Raw genomic sequence first — 21,550 nt, forward strand, 5'->3', positions numbered from 1 at the left:
CCTTCACCTGCAACAGTCAACTCCAACTATTGGCTACAAACTGCAACCTGCTAAAGCTATTCCAGTTGTTGATCCAGTTTCAAAGGAATTAAGCTACTCTCTATGCAAATTTGTTCAAATACCAATGTCTAGGCCATCGGACCATTGAAGTGTAGCATTGATTATATTTAAAAAATCAGATAATGGACCAGTATATGCCCTCATCTTACAGCAAGTCACAATGTGATCTACAGATCCCGCAGTCATACTGAGGGGAGGATACTATGTCCCATTTATACAGAGTGCTGGCAGACGCCATGTGAGGCGCAAATACTATTCAGGATTGTCCATTGCTGAAGTGGTAGTTCAAAGCCTGGCAACCTTTTTGTGTGGTCATTTATATGTCTTCCTAACAATCACAAAAAGAAAATAAGATAAGCTTTTACAGGTTGAGACTCGAATCAGTGTCCATTCTTTTGGGACGCGGTGGCTCAGTGGGTTAGGACGCTGAGCTTGTTGATCAGAAGGTCGGCAGTTTGGCAGATCGAATCCCAAGTGCCGAGTAACAGAGTGAGCACCTGTTACTCGTCCCAGCTTCTGCCAACCTAGCAGTTCGAAAGCACGTAAAAAGGCAAGTAGAAAAATAGGGACCACTACGGTGGGAAGGTATCAGCGTTCCGTGCGCCTTTGGCGTCTAGTCATGCCGCCACATGACCACGGAGACGTCCTCGGAGAAGTGCTGGCTCTTTGGCTTTGAAACGGAGATGAGCACCAGCCCCTAGAGTTGGAAACGACTAGCACACATGTACGGGGGAACCTTTACCTTTACTATATGTTCTGGGCACATATGCACATCTTGCATCCCATTTTCTTATCAGTTTGAAAGGAAATGTAAAGCGGAGAGATAACTTTTCAGATCACTCAATTCACTTCTCTGGGGATGAAGGCTTTATTTTACAATTATTTTAAGGAAACTTAGGAAGCTATTGTAGATGCTCTCCGACTTTTAGATTAGTTTCAGTATGACTCGGAAAGTACAGCTCAATTTCTTTGGAATTAAATCGCACCATTTTATAATACTGCGGCGTAAGTCAAACCAGGCAAGATTCATCCCAGCCAACCCTAAGCCGGCAAACAGCGGCCCGGCAACTAAAACTGTAAATCTTTCTCTTCTGCGCATGCGCTGGAAAATAGGGGTTAATCCCTAGCCTAGAAGGTCCAGAAAAAACGAGAACATGCGCGAAAGTTAAAAACACGCATGCGTCGCTATCTGAATTATGACGGCAGGCAGTGCAAGAGAATGTGCGCGAAAGACAGTGTTGCGCATGAGTATTTAGAAGGTGGGGGGACGCGCATGCGCGGAACAAAACTTCCGCCGGCTTTTGGTAAGCGCGCTGTGGCGGACGACGAAGCGGCAAGGTGGTGGCGAGTAGTGCGCATGCGTACTTTAACACGACTGAAAGGGACGGTGGAGGCGGGGGTGGTGGTGAGTATTTTGCTGCGTCACCAGCTGCCTGGAAGCTGCCGTTGCTGGAGAACAAGCGAGCGAGAGAGAGAGAGAGAGCGCGCGCGCGTGCGCGCGCGGCATTGTGGGTAACAGGCCTCAGCCTTTCAGACCCGAGGACGAGTGGCCGCCGCTCTTACCGTGCCGCCGCTCCCATCGCCACCCTGCCACCACCTCGTCCTTGCCGGGAGACTTTCAGTCCCGCCTTCGTTTTTCCGGTCTGAGCCCTTTGGAGAGACGGAGAAAGAGCAAGGAGCACGAGTAGGAGCCGCCGTCGCTGCTAACATTGCTCGCCATGTGAGTGAGTGAGGCGGGCCGGGAACGGTCGAAGTGGCTTCGGATGGTCCCTCGCGTGTGGCAGCCGGATGGATGAATGTGTACTATCTGGAAATGCGAAAACCTTTCTCTCAGAGACCACCCATGCCTTTATCGAGCCTAGGCCTGATAGGGGAGCGGGTGTGTGGATGGCAGTAGTTAAGGATGGAGCGGTGGGAGAAAGGCGGCCTAACGCGGGGTTGCTATGGAATGTGGTGCGGTTTTTCTTTCCTTCAGTACCTGGGCGTTGCCTCCTTAAATCTATAGGAGAAGAGTGCCTCTGTGCACGTTCGGAGCGCACTTCTTTCGCCACTGCCTTGAAGCACTCTCCACCTTCATCGGCTCCAACTTATTCGACCTTTCCTTTCCCTTAATCTGTACCTAAATTCCCGATTAGGTGGTACTTGTTGGAGCGGTCAAAATCCTGGGAAAGTGGAGATCTAAACGTTGGTTGTGTTATGCAATATCTGGTATATAAGATCTAAAAGCATGCGCTAGGTAAAATTGTGAGGAAAATGGTTACTTGTCTAAACGGAGGGTGAGGGAAGTTACTGGTAGGGAAGAGCTATAAATCAGCTTTTATTTTAGGAGTTAAGAGAACAAGGTCATAGAGGAGGGCAAGATTTCTGTGAAGGGAGAAAATAATGCAACTAAGATCAAAATGTGAATGAAATAGCTTGGAGTTCTTGCTGTTTATTGGATTAAACTGGTTTTTTTCCTCACAGTATTCCTTATTGTACTGAAGTAAGTATGTTTAAATATGGGAATAAGACTTGTGGCTTGTAAAAGGAAGATCAGGCTGTGGAATGTGCTTGTACATACTGTACTAAAGGGGAAAAAAGTCCCACAAGCAATAGTGAAAAAGATCAAAACCAAAGGCAAATCCTATTTACTGTTGTTTAGAGTGCTAATTGATAGATTTATAATAACTAAGAAATGAGAATATTTGGGAATAGTTCAGTGTTGGTACCAATCTCAAAGTAAATTGTGAATCCACTTTTGAATGAGTTTTCTTGCTCTGGCAACAGTCTGTTCCTGACATAAGATGGAAATCTACCTAGCCTTTTAGATTCTTTAGAAAGGTTCAGAGGACTTGCCAATATAAGTAAGAATTTATAATGATTTGTCTAGTTAACCTTAGTTTACCTCAAAGTTAGTCCAGCCTGGTTAGTACTGAATATGTGTGTGTGTGTGTGTGTGTTGGAGTGTGTTGATTCCAGGTGACTGCCTGGACCACTGAGATGTACCAGAATGGTATGCTAGATGGGAAAACCAGAAATCTTAGAAAAAGACAATTGCGGACAGTTTATACTATACTCCCAAGAAAATTACATACGTGTGTGTATGTATGTATATATGTACACACACATATACACACACACATATATATATATATATTCATATTCATGGAGTCATCAAGAATTAACAATATATATATATATATATATATATATATATATATATATATATATATATATATATATTCATATTCATGGAGTCATCAAGAATTAAGCTATTGCTGAAGATTTCATCTTAATATCTTGTAGTTATATTAGTTTTGATTTTGCTAAGGGTTTGCTATAATCTTTAGACTTAATCATTTTCATTTTTCCTGTAGCTGTAAGAAGGGAGACCTCACCTTCCAAATGCTCTCCAGTGAATTTATTTTCTAATCATAGAATAGCTTTATTCCAAGCTGAAAGTAGATTTCAGTTTGGCACAAAACAGTTGAGGGAAGAAAATTCTAGGAGAGAATATATTGTGTAGGTGAAAACTTTCATCAAAAACAGAAACAATTTTGATAGATTCCAAATTAAAAATCCATATTGGACTGCTCCCTTGTTTGCTGTTACCCAAACTAGTGTGGAAAGAGCAGTTGCTCTGCATTAATGATTTAAGAACATTTAGAAATGTCCTCGTTAAATATGAGTATTGACACATGTTTTGGGGCTGAATACTTTTGGGTGTGTGAAGATTTTTGTATTTAGAGTATATTGCTGTTGATTCAGAGTGAAGTTCAGCTCAGTCAAGCTAGAAAGTTTTTTGAGAAACCACATTTGACAAAATAAATTTACACTGATAAGAATGCAAAAATGCTGCTTGCTATACAGGTGTAATAGACAGTTAAAACATACTGTTTTAAGATGGTTCTGAAATTGTACTTGGAACATCTGAGTCTGAGAGATTGAGGCATTTTGGCTTAGTACATTCATAGTGGCCTTGATCATTTGTTTGCTGTTTGTGTCACTCTCAAATAATAAGATGATTAATACAAGAATTTTTACTGATCTCTGATGAAAACAATCTACAGCCATATCATGATTCTCACTACAGATAGTCCTTGGCTTACAACAGTTCATTTAGTGACCATTTGAAGTTACGGCAGTTCTGAAAATAGTGACTTTTGACCAGTGATGGGGTTCAGCCGGTTCACACCACTTCGGTAGCTAATTTTTTGTTGCCCAAGCCCAGAATGGACTTCCGGAAGTGGCATGCACACAGAGAACGGGTTGTTCACATATTTGAATCCCACCACTGCTTATGACCATTGGCAATTGACTCATATTTATGACAGTTGCAGTGTCTGGGGTCTTGTGATCAACTTTTGTGACCTGATAAGTAAAGTCAGTTGGGAAGCCAGATTCATTTAAGAACCATGTTACTAAGTGAACAACTGCAGTGATTCACTTAACAACTATGGCAGGGAAGGTGGTAAAAATGGGGCAAACCTTTAACAAATGTCTCAGTAACAGAAATTTTGAGGTCAAGTGGTTATACGTCAGAGACTACCTGTATTGTTTAAACATCTTGTCTGCAAGCTCATATACTCCCTCTTCCCTGAAAATGTTTTGATTCAACCTTCTCCAACCTGGTTATCTTAAGTATGAAATTCAGCTCTCAGAATTCTTAGTAATAGCCATGCTAAAACAGGAATTCTGGAAGTTGAAGGGAGATTAAGTTGAAAAGTGCTGTGCATTATTCACTTTCTGGTTTGATAAACCAGTACAGTACATGATGTATTTGAGCTGTTCTGTATAAACTATTTTGTATAAGCCTTTGTCTTCAATTAAAACTGGAAACCACTTTCAAACTGTGGTTTGCAATCACGTTTTATGGGTGAGATGTTATGTAAACTATGGTTTGTGTGATTAAGATGTAGAGGCAAATCAAGAGATGAAGATATTGGAGTTTTGAAGGAAATGCATATCAACAATTCGACTATTCATTTGGGGCTAACTTTGCAGCCTATACAGTTTTATATTAGTTATATTATTTATATTAGTACACACTTAAAATCTCTCTTAAAGATAAACTATTGCCATAATATGATAATTGAAATCACCAACAACTAAGTCCTGTGTAGGGCGTTTTATAGGGAACTGGAGTTCTTAATGGAAAACACATTAAATCATTAGCTGCTGTCAGGAACATCGTTTAGAAATTGGATGCTCCTGCAGGGTTATATATACTTGTGGCTTTAAGGACATGGAGTTTTTGTCACAAAATAATATCCCAATGTTAAATATGTCAAAACTTGGAAATGCATAGCTAGTAAGAAAAATGAAACATGCTATGTGGTTTCACACATTTCCCTCCCTATTACACATTTATTGTTCTATTGAACTACAGCTAACAATATTTACTGCTAGGTATTCCAGGATGAATAGTAACCCTGTATATAGCAATTCAAATGATAATTTAGGTTAGTGAGAACTTAATACCTCATAAAATGGCAGTTTTGTCATTATATAAGAAGTTGAATGTATGGCATTTGGAGGAAATTAGTATATTTAGAATAGAATAGAAACTTTATTGTCACTTTGAATGTACACTAATTGGCATATATTAAAATGAAATTTCATTTCATACAGCTCTCAAAGAGTCCCCACCTCCAATATACACTACATAAATATGACAAAAATAAATACAGAATTATGCATATATCCACATATATGACACAGGGAAACAACACAGTCTAGTTTGGATTATGTATACATGTGCATGGCGAGAAAAACGAATCTTGTGAGTTTACCAGACGGATGGCATAGGGAACAAAACTATTACAGAATCTGGTAGTCCTGCTATTTCAGTAATCCTTAACACTTCTTACATTTAAAGTATTGTTCTTAGAATATAAGGTGAAGTAAGTAACCATTCACTTCTTTGATGTTTAACTGTGGATGACACTTCTTGCCATTTGTTTTTATATAAGATTGTTGCTTGGTAGTTGAAAGTTTCCTGTAACTGAGTTTCTACTGAGCAAATTTAATTTTCTGTTTTATTCCCTGTGAAATTTGTGTCCTTGTAAGGATAATCCCAATGATTACCAGTAGCTCTACTGAATGCAGATCCAAGCATCTAAAACTGCTTCTTAGCTACATACAGTCTGGTACTTTAAAGTCCAACAAATGAGCTCAATATATTCTTTTTTTGTTATTTTGTGGTTAGATTTGTTTAAATTGAATCTTGAAGATACAATAGGTAAACTGTTTCCTAAACTATGTAAAGCATATACCAGAATAATTCCTTTCTGACACAATGTTGTTGAATCTGAATGAATAGCAGCACATGCATTCTGGAACTTGGTTAATATATCAATTCTATTCTTGCCATGTACATCAATATTTATAGTGGGTTTGATTGTTTTGTATTTTTAAATTTTGAGTGCTTAAGAATACATAATATAAGAAAGTCATTTAGAACCATTTTTGAAAATCCCCTAACAGAAGAATATCAGTATTGTTAGATATGCTTTCAGAAAAAAACCTTGCTATTAATGATCTTTGCAGTACAGATAGTCCTTGACTTAAAACAGTTCATTTAGTGACTTGAAAGTTACAATGGCACTGAAAAATGTGACTTGCAACCATTTTTCACGCTTACAACCATTGCAGCATCCCCAATGGTCACATGATCAAAATCCACATGCTTGGCAATTGACTCATTTATGACAACTGCAGTGTCCCAGGGTCATGGGATCACCTTTTGCAACCTTCTGACAAAGTGAATGGGGAAGCCAGATTCATTTTACAATCATGTTACTAACTTAACAACTGCAGTGATTCACTTAACAAATGTGGCAAGAAAGGTTGTAAAATTGGGCAAAATTCACTTAGCAACATCAATTTTGGGTCAATTATGGTTGTATGTCGAGGATTACCTGTATAATATCTATAAGAAAATATGGGCGCGTTCCTGTAGAATGGCAGCAGGGCCTAACAACTCAGGAAAAAATCCATATGCTTTGACCATCCCATAGCAGATTTCAGAAACTAATACATTGCACACAAAAAATTCAGTGAGAAAACGGGTAAAAGAAATTAAACAATTGCATGATGCTGATGTCAAAAACTGAAATTGTGCAGTTTTATACCTATGAGCATTATTTACTTCTGTAAGCTAACTCGAATTGGTCATTGTAATTGGAAAGCCTCCAGCTTTTAGAGTAGAAATCTTTGTCAAAATTTGAAAGTGTACTTTGTAATATTGAAAATTACATGTTATGTCAAATATTTTTTAGAAAATAAGTTGTATAGAATTGACTTTTAGGATTGTAGAAATTATATTATGCATCTAGTTCAGCGGTTCCCAACCTTTTCTATACCCTGCATCCCTAGAATGCTCCTGATGCTTCGCACCCTTTATAAAATGCTTTGCACCCTTTATAAAAGTTTGAAATAATGTCAATGAATCATGCATATACACTAATTTTGAAACTTTTAAACTCAAGTTTTTGCGCCTCCTGGAATATCGTCTCGCACCCCCCCCCCCCGGATGATCAGGGAAGTGTGTTGCTTATCTCTGATGGTAGCACTTGGTTTAAAGATTAGGTTTCTGTAACCTGAAACATTAAAACTCCTACTAATACTCTAAGCCAGAGGTCCCCAACCTTTTGGGCACCAGGGACTGGTTCCGTGGAGAGAGGTTTTTCCGTGGACCGGAGGGTGCGTGGTTTTGTGTGCTGCCTGAATCTTGCGGATGGGGCTTTGCTTGTTTGTGTGGGCCGGTTGCTGGCTGCTGCGGCCCAGTACTGGTCCACAGACCGGGAGACCCTGCTCTAAGCCCAAATTGAATTGACTTAAATTCTTAGTAATTTAAAATAAAAATAAGCCAGTTTGCAATCCAGTTGTTCTTTGAGGTCTTAAGTGTTGTTTTTTCCATTTATAATTATATTAATATGCTCTTAAGGCTTAAATATATTTTACCTTCATTTTTTTCAAAACTGAATCCTAATTAAGAACAGTAAGTTTAAATGGACAAATAGGTTGTATAGTTTTGTAAAATGTAAATTCTTACATAACTAAATATTTGAAAAACCTGAAGGGAGCATTGTTCTTCCAACTTTGTCCCAATTTGAGTATGCCTAAAAGAAGCAAAAACATTAAGCCACAATTGCTGTAAATTCTACCATTCACTATTCTCCCTACCTAGTTCTTTCTGTAAACCACCCAAAAATTAATGAGGCAAACATTTACCCTTTACATCTGAGATTGAACTTTCACTAGTTTTCCCCCTCCCAAACCAGGAATTGGAAATCAAATTCAGATATAACTCCAGTCTCTAGTTTGTAGGGCACAACAATTGCAAGAATTTAGGCATGTTTTTGCTTCCCACTGAAAAAAACCTGAAGCAACACTACAATAGAAATAGCCTTTTTAAAAAAAAATCCTCATTTTTTTGAAGCCTGAAGACCATTATTGAATTAAACAGATTTTTTTTAATATGGAAATTCCAGATTCAAGAATCCTTCCAGGAAAAAAAATGCACCTTTGGTCTCAAGGTAATGATTGTCCTTTTAGTAACTGAACCTTGGAGTCAGTATGAATCAACTTGGTGTAAAATCAGTAAAAGAGGATGCAATAGTACATACCTGTATGCTGCCTTTGGATACTCATTGCTTTGATTGCAGCAGTTATCTTGATGTGCTGGCTTTGCCTTTGTTTATGTCAAGACCATGGCAACAAAACTTGGCTATATGCTGTGATATGAGCAACTGTTTAATAGAACTTGTGTGTTACGAATTTGTGACATTCTATATTTTTGCTTCTTATTTGTAATATTCAGTAGGTGACTATATAATTGGACTCCTGGGCAAAACGTAGGATCCTATTGTGAGTCCTGGCAGTAATCCACTCCTAAAACTATTTGCATAGGTGTTCTGAGAGCTAGTATGCAAGGATTATCCAAATCATTGCCATGCATTTGCTTTATTGTGGAACCAAGAACTTTATTTACCTTAATGTAAATCACAATAGCATAAATGTAAAGGAGTGTTCTATCTCTCACTAGCAGTATCTCAGTAAGAATTGTGCTGTAGTTCTGTAGCACTCTCATTTGGAGTTTCTGTGAATCAGGAATGTGAAAATATGTGGACTTTTTGGTGTTTGATCTTGGCTGTTTTCTTAAATTTCATCACCTTACTAGGTAATATCATCAGTGCTGGTGAGTGTGGGGTTTGCTCCTTGCTTATATAAAGTTGCTTGCCCAGTTGGTAAGAGTGTTTTTTTTTGTTTGTGTTAGCTGTTGGAAATACTATGTTCTGGTCTTTTTGATTCCGCTTTAGCTTTTTAAATATCTCTTGAATATTATGTAAATATAGTTTTATGTGTAGTTATTAAGCCATTGAGGTATGTTCAGTGATCAAAAGACACATAGGAATAAATCAAATCCACACACCACTTAAAATTCCCATGCTCTGGAAATTAAATTCTACCTATAATAAATATGGCAAAAGTAGATGGTTATAAACTAAGGATAAGTTGAAAGTTTCAATTTTCTTTTCTTTTTTTTAAAAAAAATGCAACGGTCCCCAACCTCCAGTCCGCAGACCAGCACTGATCTGCAGATCAGCAGGAACTAGGCCGTACAAATACAGCAAAGCCCCATCCATGCACCTTCAGGATCTAGGCAGCGTGCAAAACCACACTCCCCTAGTCTGCAGACAAAACGGCCTCCACAGAACCAATCCCTGGCGCCCAAAAGTTTGGGGGCTGCTGTTTTAATGCAAGCCCCAATATTCAACGGTCTAGAAACAAAAGAAGAATGGAGGATGCAGTAGACAAGCATGTGGTTAATGAACAAAATGCCTTTTTTCTGGTTTCAATATTGATATTCTCATCTACATAATTCCAGTTTCTATAATTTAATAGTTTGACTTAAAGGGATCAACTGCAAATTTTTCAAATACATCCATTGATTTTGGCCTATCTATGCTTGACCTTAAAGCAATTTTTTTAAAGAAAAACACTTCCTTTTATTGCTATTATTGCCTTTAGCCAAAGCTGCAGGGGAGGCCTAGCTGACAGTCAATTTAGTCCAGTCCCAAACTGCAAGTTTCCATAATTGTGTACTCTAAACTAACAGAATTTGTATGCAGTCTTAATTTCATGTAAAAAATACATGCAACAAAAAAAATAGGACTATATGAAAAGAACTACCGGTAATCGGGGGGGGGGAATGAAAAATTTTGGGTTGCTAATGACTTCTAAACAATCAATATTGTATTGTATTATTGTATGTCAGATGGTTGTTGGGTATTAATATTAATCTAATTCTCAAATTATTTTTAGGCAGCCTGCTTCAGCAAAGTGGTATGACCGAAGGGATTACGTCTTTATTGAATTTTGTGTTGAAGACAGTAAAGATGTTAATGTAAAGTTTGAGAAAGCCAAACTTACATTCACGTAAGTAAATTATTTTATTTCATTAAATTTATTATAACCACCCACTCCAACAAACAGCTGAGTATGAACAGGCTTGATATGAATAAATTGGCTCTTTTGTTGATATTGAGAGTACTTGATTTTTATTTTCTTGCAGTTGTCTTGGAGGAAATGATAGCTTCAAACATTTAAATGAAATTGATCTTTATAATTCTATTGATCCAAACGTAAGTTGTCTTCGTCTTCCTATACTTAATTTTAACATGTCAGAAACACTGTTGTAACATTTTAGTCAGTCAAGGCTATGATTATGTAGAAAAGTTAAGCTGCCAAATTCTCATCCTTATTGTTTATTCTCATTTATTTGTATAATGCCAAATTTTTAACAAAGCTCATTATGCATACCTGCTTGTTTGTAGAATTCTTAATTTATTGGGAAAGAATTATTAGTGGTTGTCTCTGTTAACATTGAGTAATATACATTGAAGAGTTTATGCTGTTTGGGAGTTCATTAGATGGATTTAAGCAGAGCAGGCTCTTCTATAAAATTGGAAATAGAATTTTAGTCTTATGTATTTCCAATGGTGTATCCTTATGTTTATGCATTTGCATCGTTTTTATTGTACCATATTATGGGCTTGGAGCCGTGTAATTGAATACACTTTCATATTAAAATGATCTTTTTTATATTCAGAGAAACCAAGTAATGGCAAATTATATTAAAACAAGAATATATGATGGAAGAGCATTTAATTGGATAAAATCTGATTTCTTTATAATATAACCTAGGAACACTTTTATTCTATCTCATGTTGTTAGAACTAGACATACACTAATTATAAAGGAACTTTTTAAATTTTTTTAGGAATCCAAGCATAAAAGAACAGACAGATCTGTTTTATGTTGTTTACGAAAAGGAGAATCCGGCCAGTCATGGCCACGGTTAACAAAAGAGAAAGCCAAGGTAAAAATTTTCACTGTACCATTTTGTATCACTTTTAAACTATTAAAACAAGTCTCCCTCCTAAACACACTTTACGTTTTTTGAATACTCAACCCAACACAGTATGTTGGGATATGTATAAAATGGAAAATATATTTTATTTGAGCTTGAACAGAATAGCTAAGCTTCAAAATTCAAAATCCTTCAACAATTGAATGTATTATTTTTAAAACCCCAAGTCTGCTATCCCCTGTTTTCAGCAGTTCCTTCCTTAAATTAAATACCTAGGCTCTTGGTAAATGCATTAACATAGGACAAAGAGAACTATTTTCAACTATTTCAATTAGCACTTAGTTCAAATAGAGTATATCTCCATTGCCACAGGAAGGAATAACTAAATAAACCACCCAGCTAATAAAATCATAGCCTTTGTTACGACATTGTTTTAAAATAATCAATTTTAATTTACACTGCAACTGTGCTGATTGAAATCCTCTATATATTTCATTAATATACAGATAGTCCTCAACTTACAACAGTTCATTTAGTGACTGTTCAAAGTTGCAACGACGCTTTAAAAAAAGTGAGATGACTGCTGCAGCATTGCCATGGTCATGTGATCAAAATTCAGAGCTTGGCAATTGACTCATAATGTCCCAGGTTCTTGTGATCATCTTTTGCCACTTTCTGACAAGCAAAATCAATTGGGAAGCCAGATTCACTTAACCATGTGAACTTTAACAACTGCAGTGATTCACTTAACAACTGGCAAGAAAGCTCATAAAATGAGGCAAAACTTAACATGTCTCATTTAGCAACAAATTTTGTGCTCAGTTGTGGTCATACGTTGAGAACTTCCTATATTGTACAATGCAATAATAAATTAAGTACCTGTCCCAAGGTCTAAATCAGCCAGCCTAATACATTTTGAAAAAAGTAATACAGAACTGAGTCATCGGAAAGTAAATTACATAAGCTCAATACAGGTTAAAAAGAGTTTGCCTAATGATAATTCCAGAGTTATATTCCTCTTAGATATTTTTAAAAGCACTTTGGAAATTACAAAAAGGGCATGAAAATATACATAGAGTAAAGCCCACCTAGTAGAACAAACCAATTTAAACCAACAATGCACCCTGAAGCTCAAAATCAGTAAGATTAAAAGTATGTACAGAAAGTGCATGTTACCAAAGCTCAACAAATCAACCAGCCCAAGACATTGCATTTACACAACCTTAAAATGTATGTCTTTGTCTTTGAGTATGAAATATTAGCTGCCTGGGAAATAAACCACAACACAATATATGAAGCACCTTTGCTTTGTTTCAAGATCAGAACATTTGAAACAGTTGTTTTGAGATTAGAATATTTAGCAATTACTGTACAATTGTCCCACATTTGTTCATTCTATATCTTTTATAAGCAGTCACATGTGCAGACTCATTTCTTGCATGTTCCATGAATATGGTACATATTCAACATTTTATTCTCCAAGAAATAGATTGGCTGGTCTTTGCTCCAATTCTTCCTTATTTGTTGAACAAATGTGTAAGTATAAATGTTGACACAGACCTATTAAGACTGCTTTTCTCATAATCAGATTGAAATAAATACTAGGAAATTAAATGGGGAAGGTATTAACGAAGAGAAGACTGGTGATAGATCATTGGTGATCTATTTGGAACAGTGGGGGAAACCTAATCCAGTTTTATGCCGATGTGCTTTCTCTAATCAGCAAAGTGGAGAGGAGGTGATTTTGTTTTCTTTTCCTCTTAGTTTTCCTAAGATTGGAAAGCTTTATCAGTAGGAGAGAAGCAAATAAACATTTTTCCCTTTCACGTTTCCTAAACTTCTCATATTTAACATGATTACAAGCTGCCTGAATTAAATGTTTACTTTCTACATCCATAGCTCAATTGGCTCAGTGTGGATTTTAACAACTGGAAAGATTGGGAAGATGATTCTGATGAAGATATGTCCAATTTTGATCGCTTTTCTGAAGTAAGTGGAATATTTATATAAGAAGAATGCTGACACCATGGTTCCATGGTGCTGGATTGATTAAAATGCTGTTGCAGAACATTTATATATTTGTAACACAGAATGTTCTTTTTTAAAAAGGGTGATCATGAAATTTCACATAAGAATGTCAGTGTCACAAGATTCTATTTTTGTGTGTGAAAGATTTTAGGCATTTATGTATACGATCATGAGAGATTCTGTGATAGTGCTTGGAACCTGAAAAGGGTTTCAGTGGTTTAGGATGGCTTAATTGGTACTGAGCACTATTACTGATGGTAAAGTTTAATTCTTGGTATAAAAAGGAGAAAATGTTCCTTCAGGTTATTCAGGTCCAAAATAACAATGTGAAACATTACTGAATATTATATTTCATTTGTAATTAGATGATGAACAACATGGGTGGTGATGAAGATGTAGATTTGCCAGAAGTAGATGGAGCAGATGATGTGAGTAGCTTTCTATAAGGCATATTTCACCTGAATGTTGATAACACCATGTAAACATGCATAAGAATTTCTATGAACATCATACTAGAAACTTCTTTTGGAAATGTCTACATGAATGTAATTTGGAACAAAGGTGATATTTGCACATTTTGCAATATTACATTTGATGTTAAAAAAAGCTTTGCATAATTAAACATACGTTTTGTTTGGGGCCTGGAAGATTCCAGTTATATACGGAGGCCCACAGTATAACTTTTGATGTCTAGTACCACCGTGTTTCCCCGAAAGTAAGGCCTACCCTGAAAATAAGCCCTAGTTTTGGGGCGAGGCACACACCTAAAAATCAAGCGGGGGGGGGAAGATCTGCCCCACACACCCTGCACCCACTTAACTTGCAGCCAGGCCTCTCCTCGCTGGTCCACTTCTTCTGTGGCGTCTTCTGCAGCCAGGCCTGCATCTCTCAGTCAACAGGCCTTTCCGGAAGACCTCTGCAGCCGAGAACTGAGCTATGGATTCAATCCATAGCTCAGTACTCGGCTGCATAGGCCTTCTGGAAAGCCCTGACTGCAAAATGCAGGCCAGAATGCAGCTGCAAAATGAAGCTGCTCCTTCAGTTGCCGAAGAACTGAACCTGTTGGGCAGGGCTGTCAGTGCTGGAAGTGAGTAAGACATCCCCTAAAAATAAGGCCTGGTGCCTCTTTTGGAGGCTAAATAAATAAGAGAGAGAGAGAGAGAAAGAAAGAAAGAAAGACCCGATCTTATTTTTGGGGAAACACAGTATATGGCTTTTTAAAGCAGTACATTGAATTTACTTGTTAACTTTGTCTCTTTTTGTTACAGGATTCACCAGATAGTGATGATGAAAGTAAGTTGATTGTTTTAGGATATTTATTTCCTGTATTATACTTCTTGTAAAATTAAGAAAATGCTGGGAACTTTACTGGTTTGTCTCTCCCATACCTCATCCTTTCTATTTCAATCAAGAATAGTTAATGTTGCTGTTGTAGGTAATTTTCTTTTAAAAGTTTCCTTTGTACAGTGAATATAAGTTTACACAACCCTGTTAAATGTCAGATTTTTGAGTTGTAAAAAATCAAACCAAGATAAATCACTTCAGAATTTTTCTGCTTTTAAAATAACATAAAAGTGGTACAATTCAATTGCAAAACAAACTGAAATCTTTTAGGGGGGAAATAACAATAAAAACATACAATAACATGGTTGCATAAATATGCCTAGGGTTGTGGCTGTGTTCAGAATTAACCAATCACATTCCAACTGATGTTAAATAGTAGTCAGTACACACATTTGCCGTCAACTGAAGTGACTCTGATCAAGCCCATATAAAGTTCAGCTGTTTTAGTAGGATTATTCTGACATTTACTCATTTGCCTCAGCAATCTCATTGTTGGAAGGTATCAGTCAGGAAAAGAGTACAAAAAAAATTCCAAGGCATTAGATATACCAGTAAACATAGTGAAGACAGTCATCAAGTAGAGAAAATGTAGCACAACAGTGACATTATTAAGAACTGAATGTCCCTCCAAAATTTATGAAAAAGTAAGAAAATTGGTTCAAGAGGCCTACAGCAACATTAGGAGCTGCAGGAATTTCTGAAAAGTAGTGATTGTGTGACAAAAATCTCTTGTACTTTGGGCTTTGGGTAGTTTGGCCTTTTTCTTACAAAGAAAAACATCCAAGCCTGGCTACATTTTGCAGAAACTTACATCAAATAACAAAAGCATGTGGGAAAATGTGCTATGGTCTGATAAGGCCAAGATTGAACCTTTTGGCCAGAACTCCAAAAAGGATGTTTTGTGTAAAAACAACACTGCGCATCACCAAAAGTACACCATACCCACAGGTGTGAACAATAGTGGTGGCAGCATTATCCTTTGGTTCTGCTTTTCTTCAGCTGGAATTCGGGTTGTTGTCAAAATGGAGGAAATTATGAATAGTTCCAAACATCGGACGCAGGAGATGCCCTTGCAATCTCATAGATTTGGAGCATTTTTGCAAGGAAGAGTGGCAAAGATTCCCAGAGCAAGATGTGCCATGCTGATAAGTTCCTACCCCAAAAGACTGAATGCTGTCATAAAATCAAATTATTGTTATTTTTCCCCATAAAAGATTTAAGTACAACTTAATATGCTTGTATAGCTTATATACTTTATTAATTGAACAGCTTATGTGCTATATTAAAGAAAAAATTCTGAAGTGATGTACCTTGTTCTGATTTTTTTTCATCTCAAAAATCCAGCATTTTAACTGGTGTGTAAACTTTTTATATCCACTGTATAATATAAGGCAACTCAAGTCATCAAGTAGTTTTTTATCTATTTTAAATGTTCAATCAACTATTAGGATAGATTTTGCACGTGGGTTAGTGATTCCACACTCCTATAAATTTCAGCAGGTGATAGGATTTAGTATTTGAAGTATACTAGATTGTAGAATGCTACTTTGGAAAATGAAAACCCATGTTATTCAGGGCTTTTTTGATTAACGACCAATATTTGGGAAACCAGCTAGTGGCAAATAAGCTCAGATGTAATATATATATATATATATTTTAGTTTATCCCTGTAGCTTTGAATTCCTGATCCAGGAGCCAGTAATTTTAAGCATGAAAGTTGTGGCCTAATAGGAAACCTGTTTTTAGTAAGAAAACACTAATAATTTTTTATTTAAATATAATATTTATTTTTTTCTTTTAAATTCCTGTGCTGCTCATCTCAGTGATAAAATGACTCTGGGTGGCATAGAAATAATTTCTATTGCTGAGGTCTACTAGGTTACAAATCCTTAAGTCAGGCATGTCAAACTCGTGATATCACGTGACATCACGCGACGTATCGCGACTTTTTCCCCATTGGCGGCAATGGGGTAGGCGCAGTTTCAGAGTGACGCATCCGGCAACAGTTTGACATGCCTGCCTTAAGTGTTGCAGTCAGTTATTTTCAGTTTTCCTCTGGTTGTTGACACTTCGTGAGCAGAGGCAGTACTTGAGTCTTACATTCTACATCACCCTTGCTCAATATGGTACCTTATGTAGGGTTTGAGTGGATATCAGTACATCTACCAGGTTAGACAAAGTTGTTTACATAATAGTCACTTGAACTGGATCTATTTTACCTCCTACATTTTTTCCTTTATTTACATGTTTAGTGAGGTCCTTTCCTTATAACCTGACAATACTCTAGTATCAAAGTGGTAGAATTCTTTTCACAGCTAACTACTACTCACTCAATCTTTAACATGTTGGCTTTCTTTTTCCAAGTTGTGGTTTAGCAGAGATGGTATCATAAACTATTATGCATTATCCATCAGTGTAATAAACCTTTTGAGTTTGTTGGAATAAGAAATATATTGCCCACTTAAAATCTACTGCCTTTGATTTTTAGGTAACCTCTCTTGTATTTGCATACCAATCTATTCTTCTTCCCTGGCCCCCATTCCTGTGGAATAAGAATGCTGGAGGAACTGGAAAAGATTAGTGTGTCTTGCACTGTGATTGGAAAATGTAAAACATAGTGGGAAATTGTCATTATATATCCAGACCTTAGCACATTTGGGAAAGAAGGTGCAGGTAGTCATTGATTTAAGACTATAATTGAACCCACAATTTCAGTTAGAAGTTAATGGCGGTTATAAAGTGGGTCATTATGTGACTGCCTGATTTTACAACCTTTTGCAGCAGTTGTTAAGCAAATACTACAGTTATTACATGAACCTATTCTTCACTGGGGCGATTTTTGCTGAAAAATGGAAGTAAATGCCAGTTTCAAAAAAAAAGTTAAATCACAGTCATGTCACCCCAGGATGCTGCAAATGGCCACAAACATGGGGTCGGTGCCCTTAATGCAGTCATGTAATCATGGGGGCTGGAATGGATATTGAAGTGTTGATTCTGGGTCGTAAGTCCCTTTTTCGGGATCCATCCGAACTTTAAACAGTTGCTAAGTAACCAGTTGAGGATTATCTGTATGCAACTTGACATATTCTCATTAGGGGTAGTAATGCAAATATCTGTGAAAGCTATCAAACCTTTGTATACTCTAGCTTAGCTATCAAATGGTATATTGTCACATTTTTAAGGTCGAAAGTTATACTTTTTTTTAAAAAAAATATTTTTTGCAATAGTTAGGCTATAACTATAAGCCAAAATCATTTTTCCCTCTTTTTTCTTTTAGAAATGCCAGACCTGGAATAAAAGAAACTGACAAATGTTGGGGTTTGGGGAAAGACTTCATCACAACATTTCATAATTGGGATAAGAATTCTTGAGTTGATAGCTCTAAAGACAGAAAATGCATCCTTTAATTCATCTTCAACCTGTTTTAAGCAGCTTCATTGATTGGTGCGTACCATTGTTCAGGGCAGTCTTAAGCTACATGAGGCAATAATGTTAGCATGAAAGTTTTCCAGACTTCCAAAAAAGGAACAATAAAAACCCAATCACACAAATATTTGAGGTATAGGCAGTCAGATCAGTTGCAATAAAAGGGTTTATAATGCCTCTTTGCATCGTAAGATGTTACAATGGGTAAATTCAATTTACATGAAGTGGTATATATATAATTTTCCCCCTCACATTGTGGACTGCAGATCTCTCACGTTTTGTAGCTGGAACAAAACTGGCTGAAGCAATGTTCTAATTGGCTTTTGAAATTTAAGCTGGTAACATGCTGTACCTCCAGGGGTGTCTTCAGGGTATGTTCCACTAATGTTTAATTCTTTTCACTTTGTTGTATTTAATCACTAGTTAGTGTTCAAGATATCCTAGCTAAAATTAGCAACCCCTTTAAAACTTAAAATGGGTGAAGCGTGTACACTTGGTTGTTAAATCCTCAGAGCTCATGAATCTCTTGCTATGGAGATGGGAGCCTGTACATTGTTGCTTATCAATCTGTACATTTAGACCAAATTGTATTTGCACTGTTGGTATGAAAGCGAGTGACAAAATGTTAATACACTATTGGATCTTTTGTTTTTTGACCAGCTTATAAGCCTGGAAACCTCAATTTGTGTTCAAAGCAGTGGGGATTTTTTAATGTCTACATTATTTCTAATAAACTGTTGAAGACTCCATGACTGTCAACTGGCTGGCTGTAACTTCATGTATTCTTACTATTTGTTGGAATGAAGTACTTTTCTTTCAAGTTTGGGATAATATAGGATTGTTCAAGCTGTTTGAAGGAGGGAAAAAATTAATATTCCCAAATGATTCCCCTTAAACAAAATTGGACTTTAAGTTTTGAATACTGAGAGCAATTTAAAAGAAGTGTTGTAATTTGATTAATATATAAACGGTCATCCCTTAAAATGTTGAGCTTCTGCATTTCACACCTGATTAATACAACACTTATTTTTTAAAATGAGCATATGTGACTGCAGTTTGGCCGACAAGAATTTACTGAAGAATATAAATATAGACTCTAATTCTGAACAGAGAAGCGTTTCTAAAGGTGTGTTACAATGCACTCTGCCCCAAGATCTTGTCATATGCTGTTCCCACTTCCATATTTTGGTTGATGTATTCAGTGTTTTCAGTTAAGCTGTAATCTTATGTGCATTTTATGGAGGTCAAACGAAGGTATTTGGAATAAAATTACTTGGAAATCAAGGGGGAAATCCTGTCTTTTCAGCTGGATTTGTTTTCACAGTCTATCTTGAATTGTAGAAGTGGCACAAGTCATCTCTCTGCTTGACAAGCTGGCAAATAAGGTTCTAGCCTGGACAAACATCTTTCCATTTCAGCACAAGCAGGTTAGGCAAGAAACCTTTAACTGTAATTTAAAATAAAAATCGAAGAAGCTAGAAAATTAAATTATGGATTGGAATGGTTTATATTATTTTAGTTTGGAGGTTAGTCGAGTCAATGTTTTGCTGACTTAATTTGTGGGATACACAGGCTGTATGTACCGGCAAAAAAAGACAAAATATTTCATATCTCATTTGGGTAGCTACCATATAAGCAGAGCTTATAAATGGTATAACCTATAAATTGTTAACTGACATGACTTCCATATTCAGTAACAGCTTGGCTTTTACTCTCTGGATCAACAAATTCTAAAGACTTCAAAAACAAGTAGTGTGCACTATAATTGTTCAGTGTTGATACAATAAAGGTACTGTATACTTTAGTTCAGATCTGAATTCCTCAGAAATAGACACTCTTTGACATGGTCATTTAGCAAAGTCCTTTAAATCTCTTCTTACAGATCTGGTTGTTCAAGGGGAGTATCTTTTCTAAAGATTCTGTCTTCGGTTGAATTACAAATTCCTTTAACTGCTTAATTCTCATCCAGCTCTTCTTCCCTTCTAAGCACTAACCTAAAACCCCCAGAGTCATAGTTGAAACTCTACATGCCGTGAGCTGTCTCTGAAAATGGTTGCTGTGAGAAATGTTCATTCAAAATGGATGCCATTATCATAGCCAATTCCAAACCAATCGTTTCACTTAAAATCTAATTATTTTAACCAAAAACTAACCAGAAGTTGTGGCTTGAGCACCAAAATACAAAGCACTCCTTTAAACCCAAACTTTTACTTTCTTACTCAGAATTTTCCCCAGCTCTGGCACACATCAGTTCAGCCTGCTCACTTCTCTTTCAGGTTCATTGACTAGAACTTATTCTCTCTCACACACCTATTGTGTTTCAAGTATAAAAAAATCCTGTCCATTCTTTTTCTCATGCCTCCCCAATACCACTCACTTCCAAACATCTGACTTTCTGAGATTCCTCCTACTCCCAAGTCCGTCCCTCACTTCGAATAGTCTAGAGATATCTAAAAGAGGGAGTCAAGACAGTCACAATACTGATAGTAAAAGTAATGATCCCACCCCTATTCTACATGCATCAAAGGGGTACCACAATTAGTGCTTTATCTCTTTGGGCACAGCCTTCCTATACTACCAGAAGAGGCATTTGGAGAGGGAAAGATGACATTGTTATTACATCATGTAAATGCTATCACCTATTTAATAATAATAGAATAGAGCTGGAAGGGACCTTGGAGATCTTCTAGTCCAGCCCCCTGCTTAAGCAGGAGAACCTATAGTACCATCTCAGACAAGTGAGTGTCTAGCCTCTTCTTAAAAATCTCCAGTGATGGAGCGCCCACGATTTCTGGGGGCAAGCTATTCCCTTAGTTAATTGTCCTCACTGTCAGGAAGTTTCTCCTTAATTCTAGGTTGCTTCTGTCTTTGTTCAGTTTCCAACCATTGTTTCTTGTCCTGCCCTCTGGTGCTTTGGAGAATAACGTAACCCCTCATCTTTGTGGCAGCCCCTCAAATACTGGAACACTATCATGTTGCCTCTGTTTCTTCTTTAGACTAGCCAAACCCAATACAAAGCCTTTCTTCGTATGTTTTAGTCTCCAAGCCTTTGATCATCTTAGTTGCCTTTCTCAACATCTTTTTTGTAATATGGTGACCATTTGGATCAGTCATACTGTAAATAACGCCAGTTTTTGCAGTATTTTGCTGTAGTTTGTTTTAGGATTAGAGCTACAAGAGCACTTGTGGGAAAGCTAGTTCTTACGTGGTAAAAAAATAAGCAGCCTAATACACGATTGGACCAGGGCCAGATTGAAAGTTTACCTCCCACCCAAGAGAACTTGGCTTCAGTTTGGAATGAAAAAAAATCTGAACAGATACCAGCTTGCATATGGT

The 21,550-nt window shown here is 36.9% G+C and overlaps 1 protein-coding gene across 1 annotated transcript; it reads left to right on the forward strand.

Annotated features, from left to right (window-relative positions):
• Positions 1 to 1,499: 1,499 nt before the first annotated feature.
• Positions 1,500 to 19,498, forward strand: PTGES3 (prostaglandin E synthase 3). Its single transcript, XM_083355736.1, has 8 exons — positions 1,500 to 1,780; positions 10,369 to 10,482; positions 10,619 to 10,688; positions 11,327 to 11,425; positions 13,316 to 13,405; positions 13,810 to 13,872; positions 14,713 to 14,737; positions 18,066 to 19,498. Coding segments are annotated over exons 1-8 (483 nt in total). The 5' UTR covers positions 1,500 to 1,778; the 3' UTR covers positions 18,086 to 19,498.
• Positions 19,499 to 21,550: the final 2,052 nt, after the last annotated feature.

The sequence above is a fragment of the Vipera ursinii genome, assembly GCF_947247035.1.
Source record: "Vipera ursinii genome assembly, chromosome: 2".
Classification (NCBI taxonomy): Eukaryota; Metazoa; Chordata; class Lepidosauria; order Squamata; family Viperidae; genus Vipera; species Vipera ursinii.

Excerpts from the sequence above, each read along its gene's own strand:
- PTGES3 (XM_083355736.1), top strand. Across the intron at positions 13,406-13,809 it reads ATTTTGATCGCTTTTCTGAA|ATGATGAACAACATGGGTGG; the intron begins GTAAGTGGAATA and ends ATTTGTAATTAG. Across the intron at positions 13,873-14,712 it reads AAGTAGATGGAGCAGATGAT|GATTCACCAGATAGTGATGA; the intron begins GTGAGTAGCTTT and ends TTTTTGTTACAG.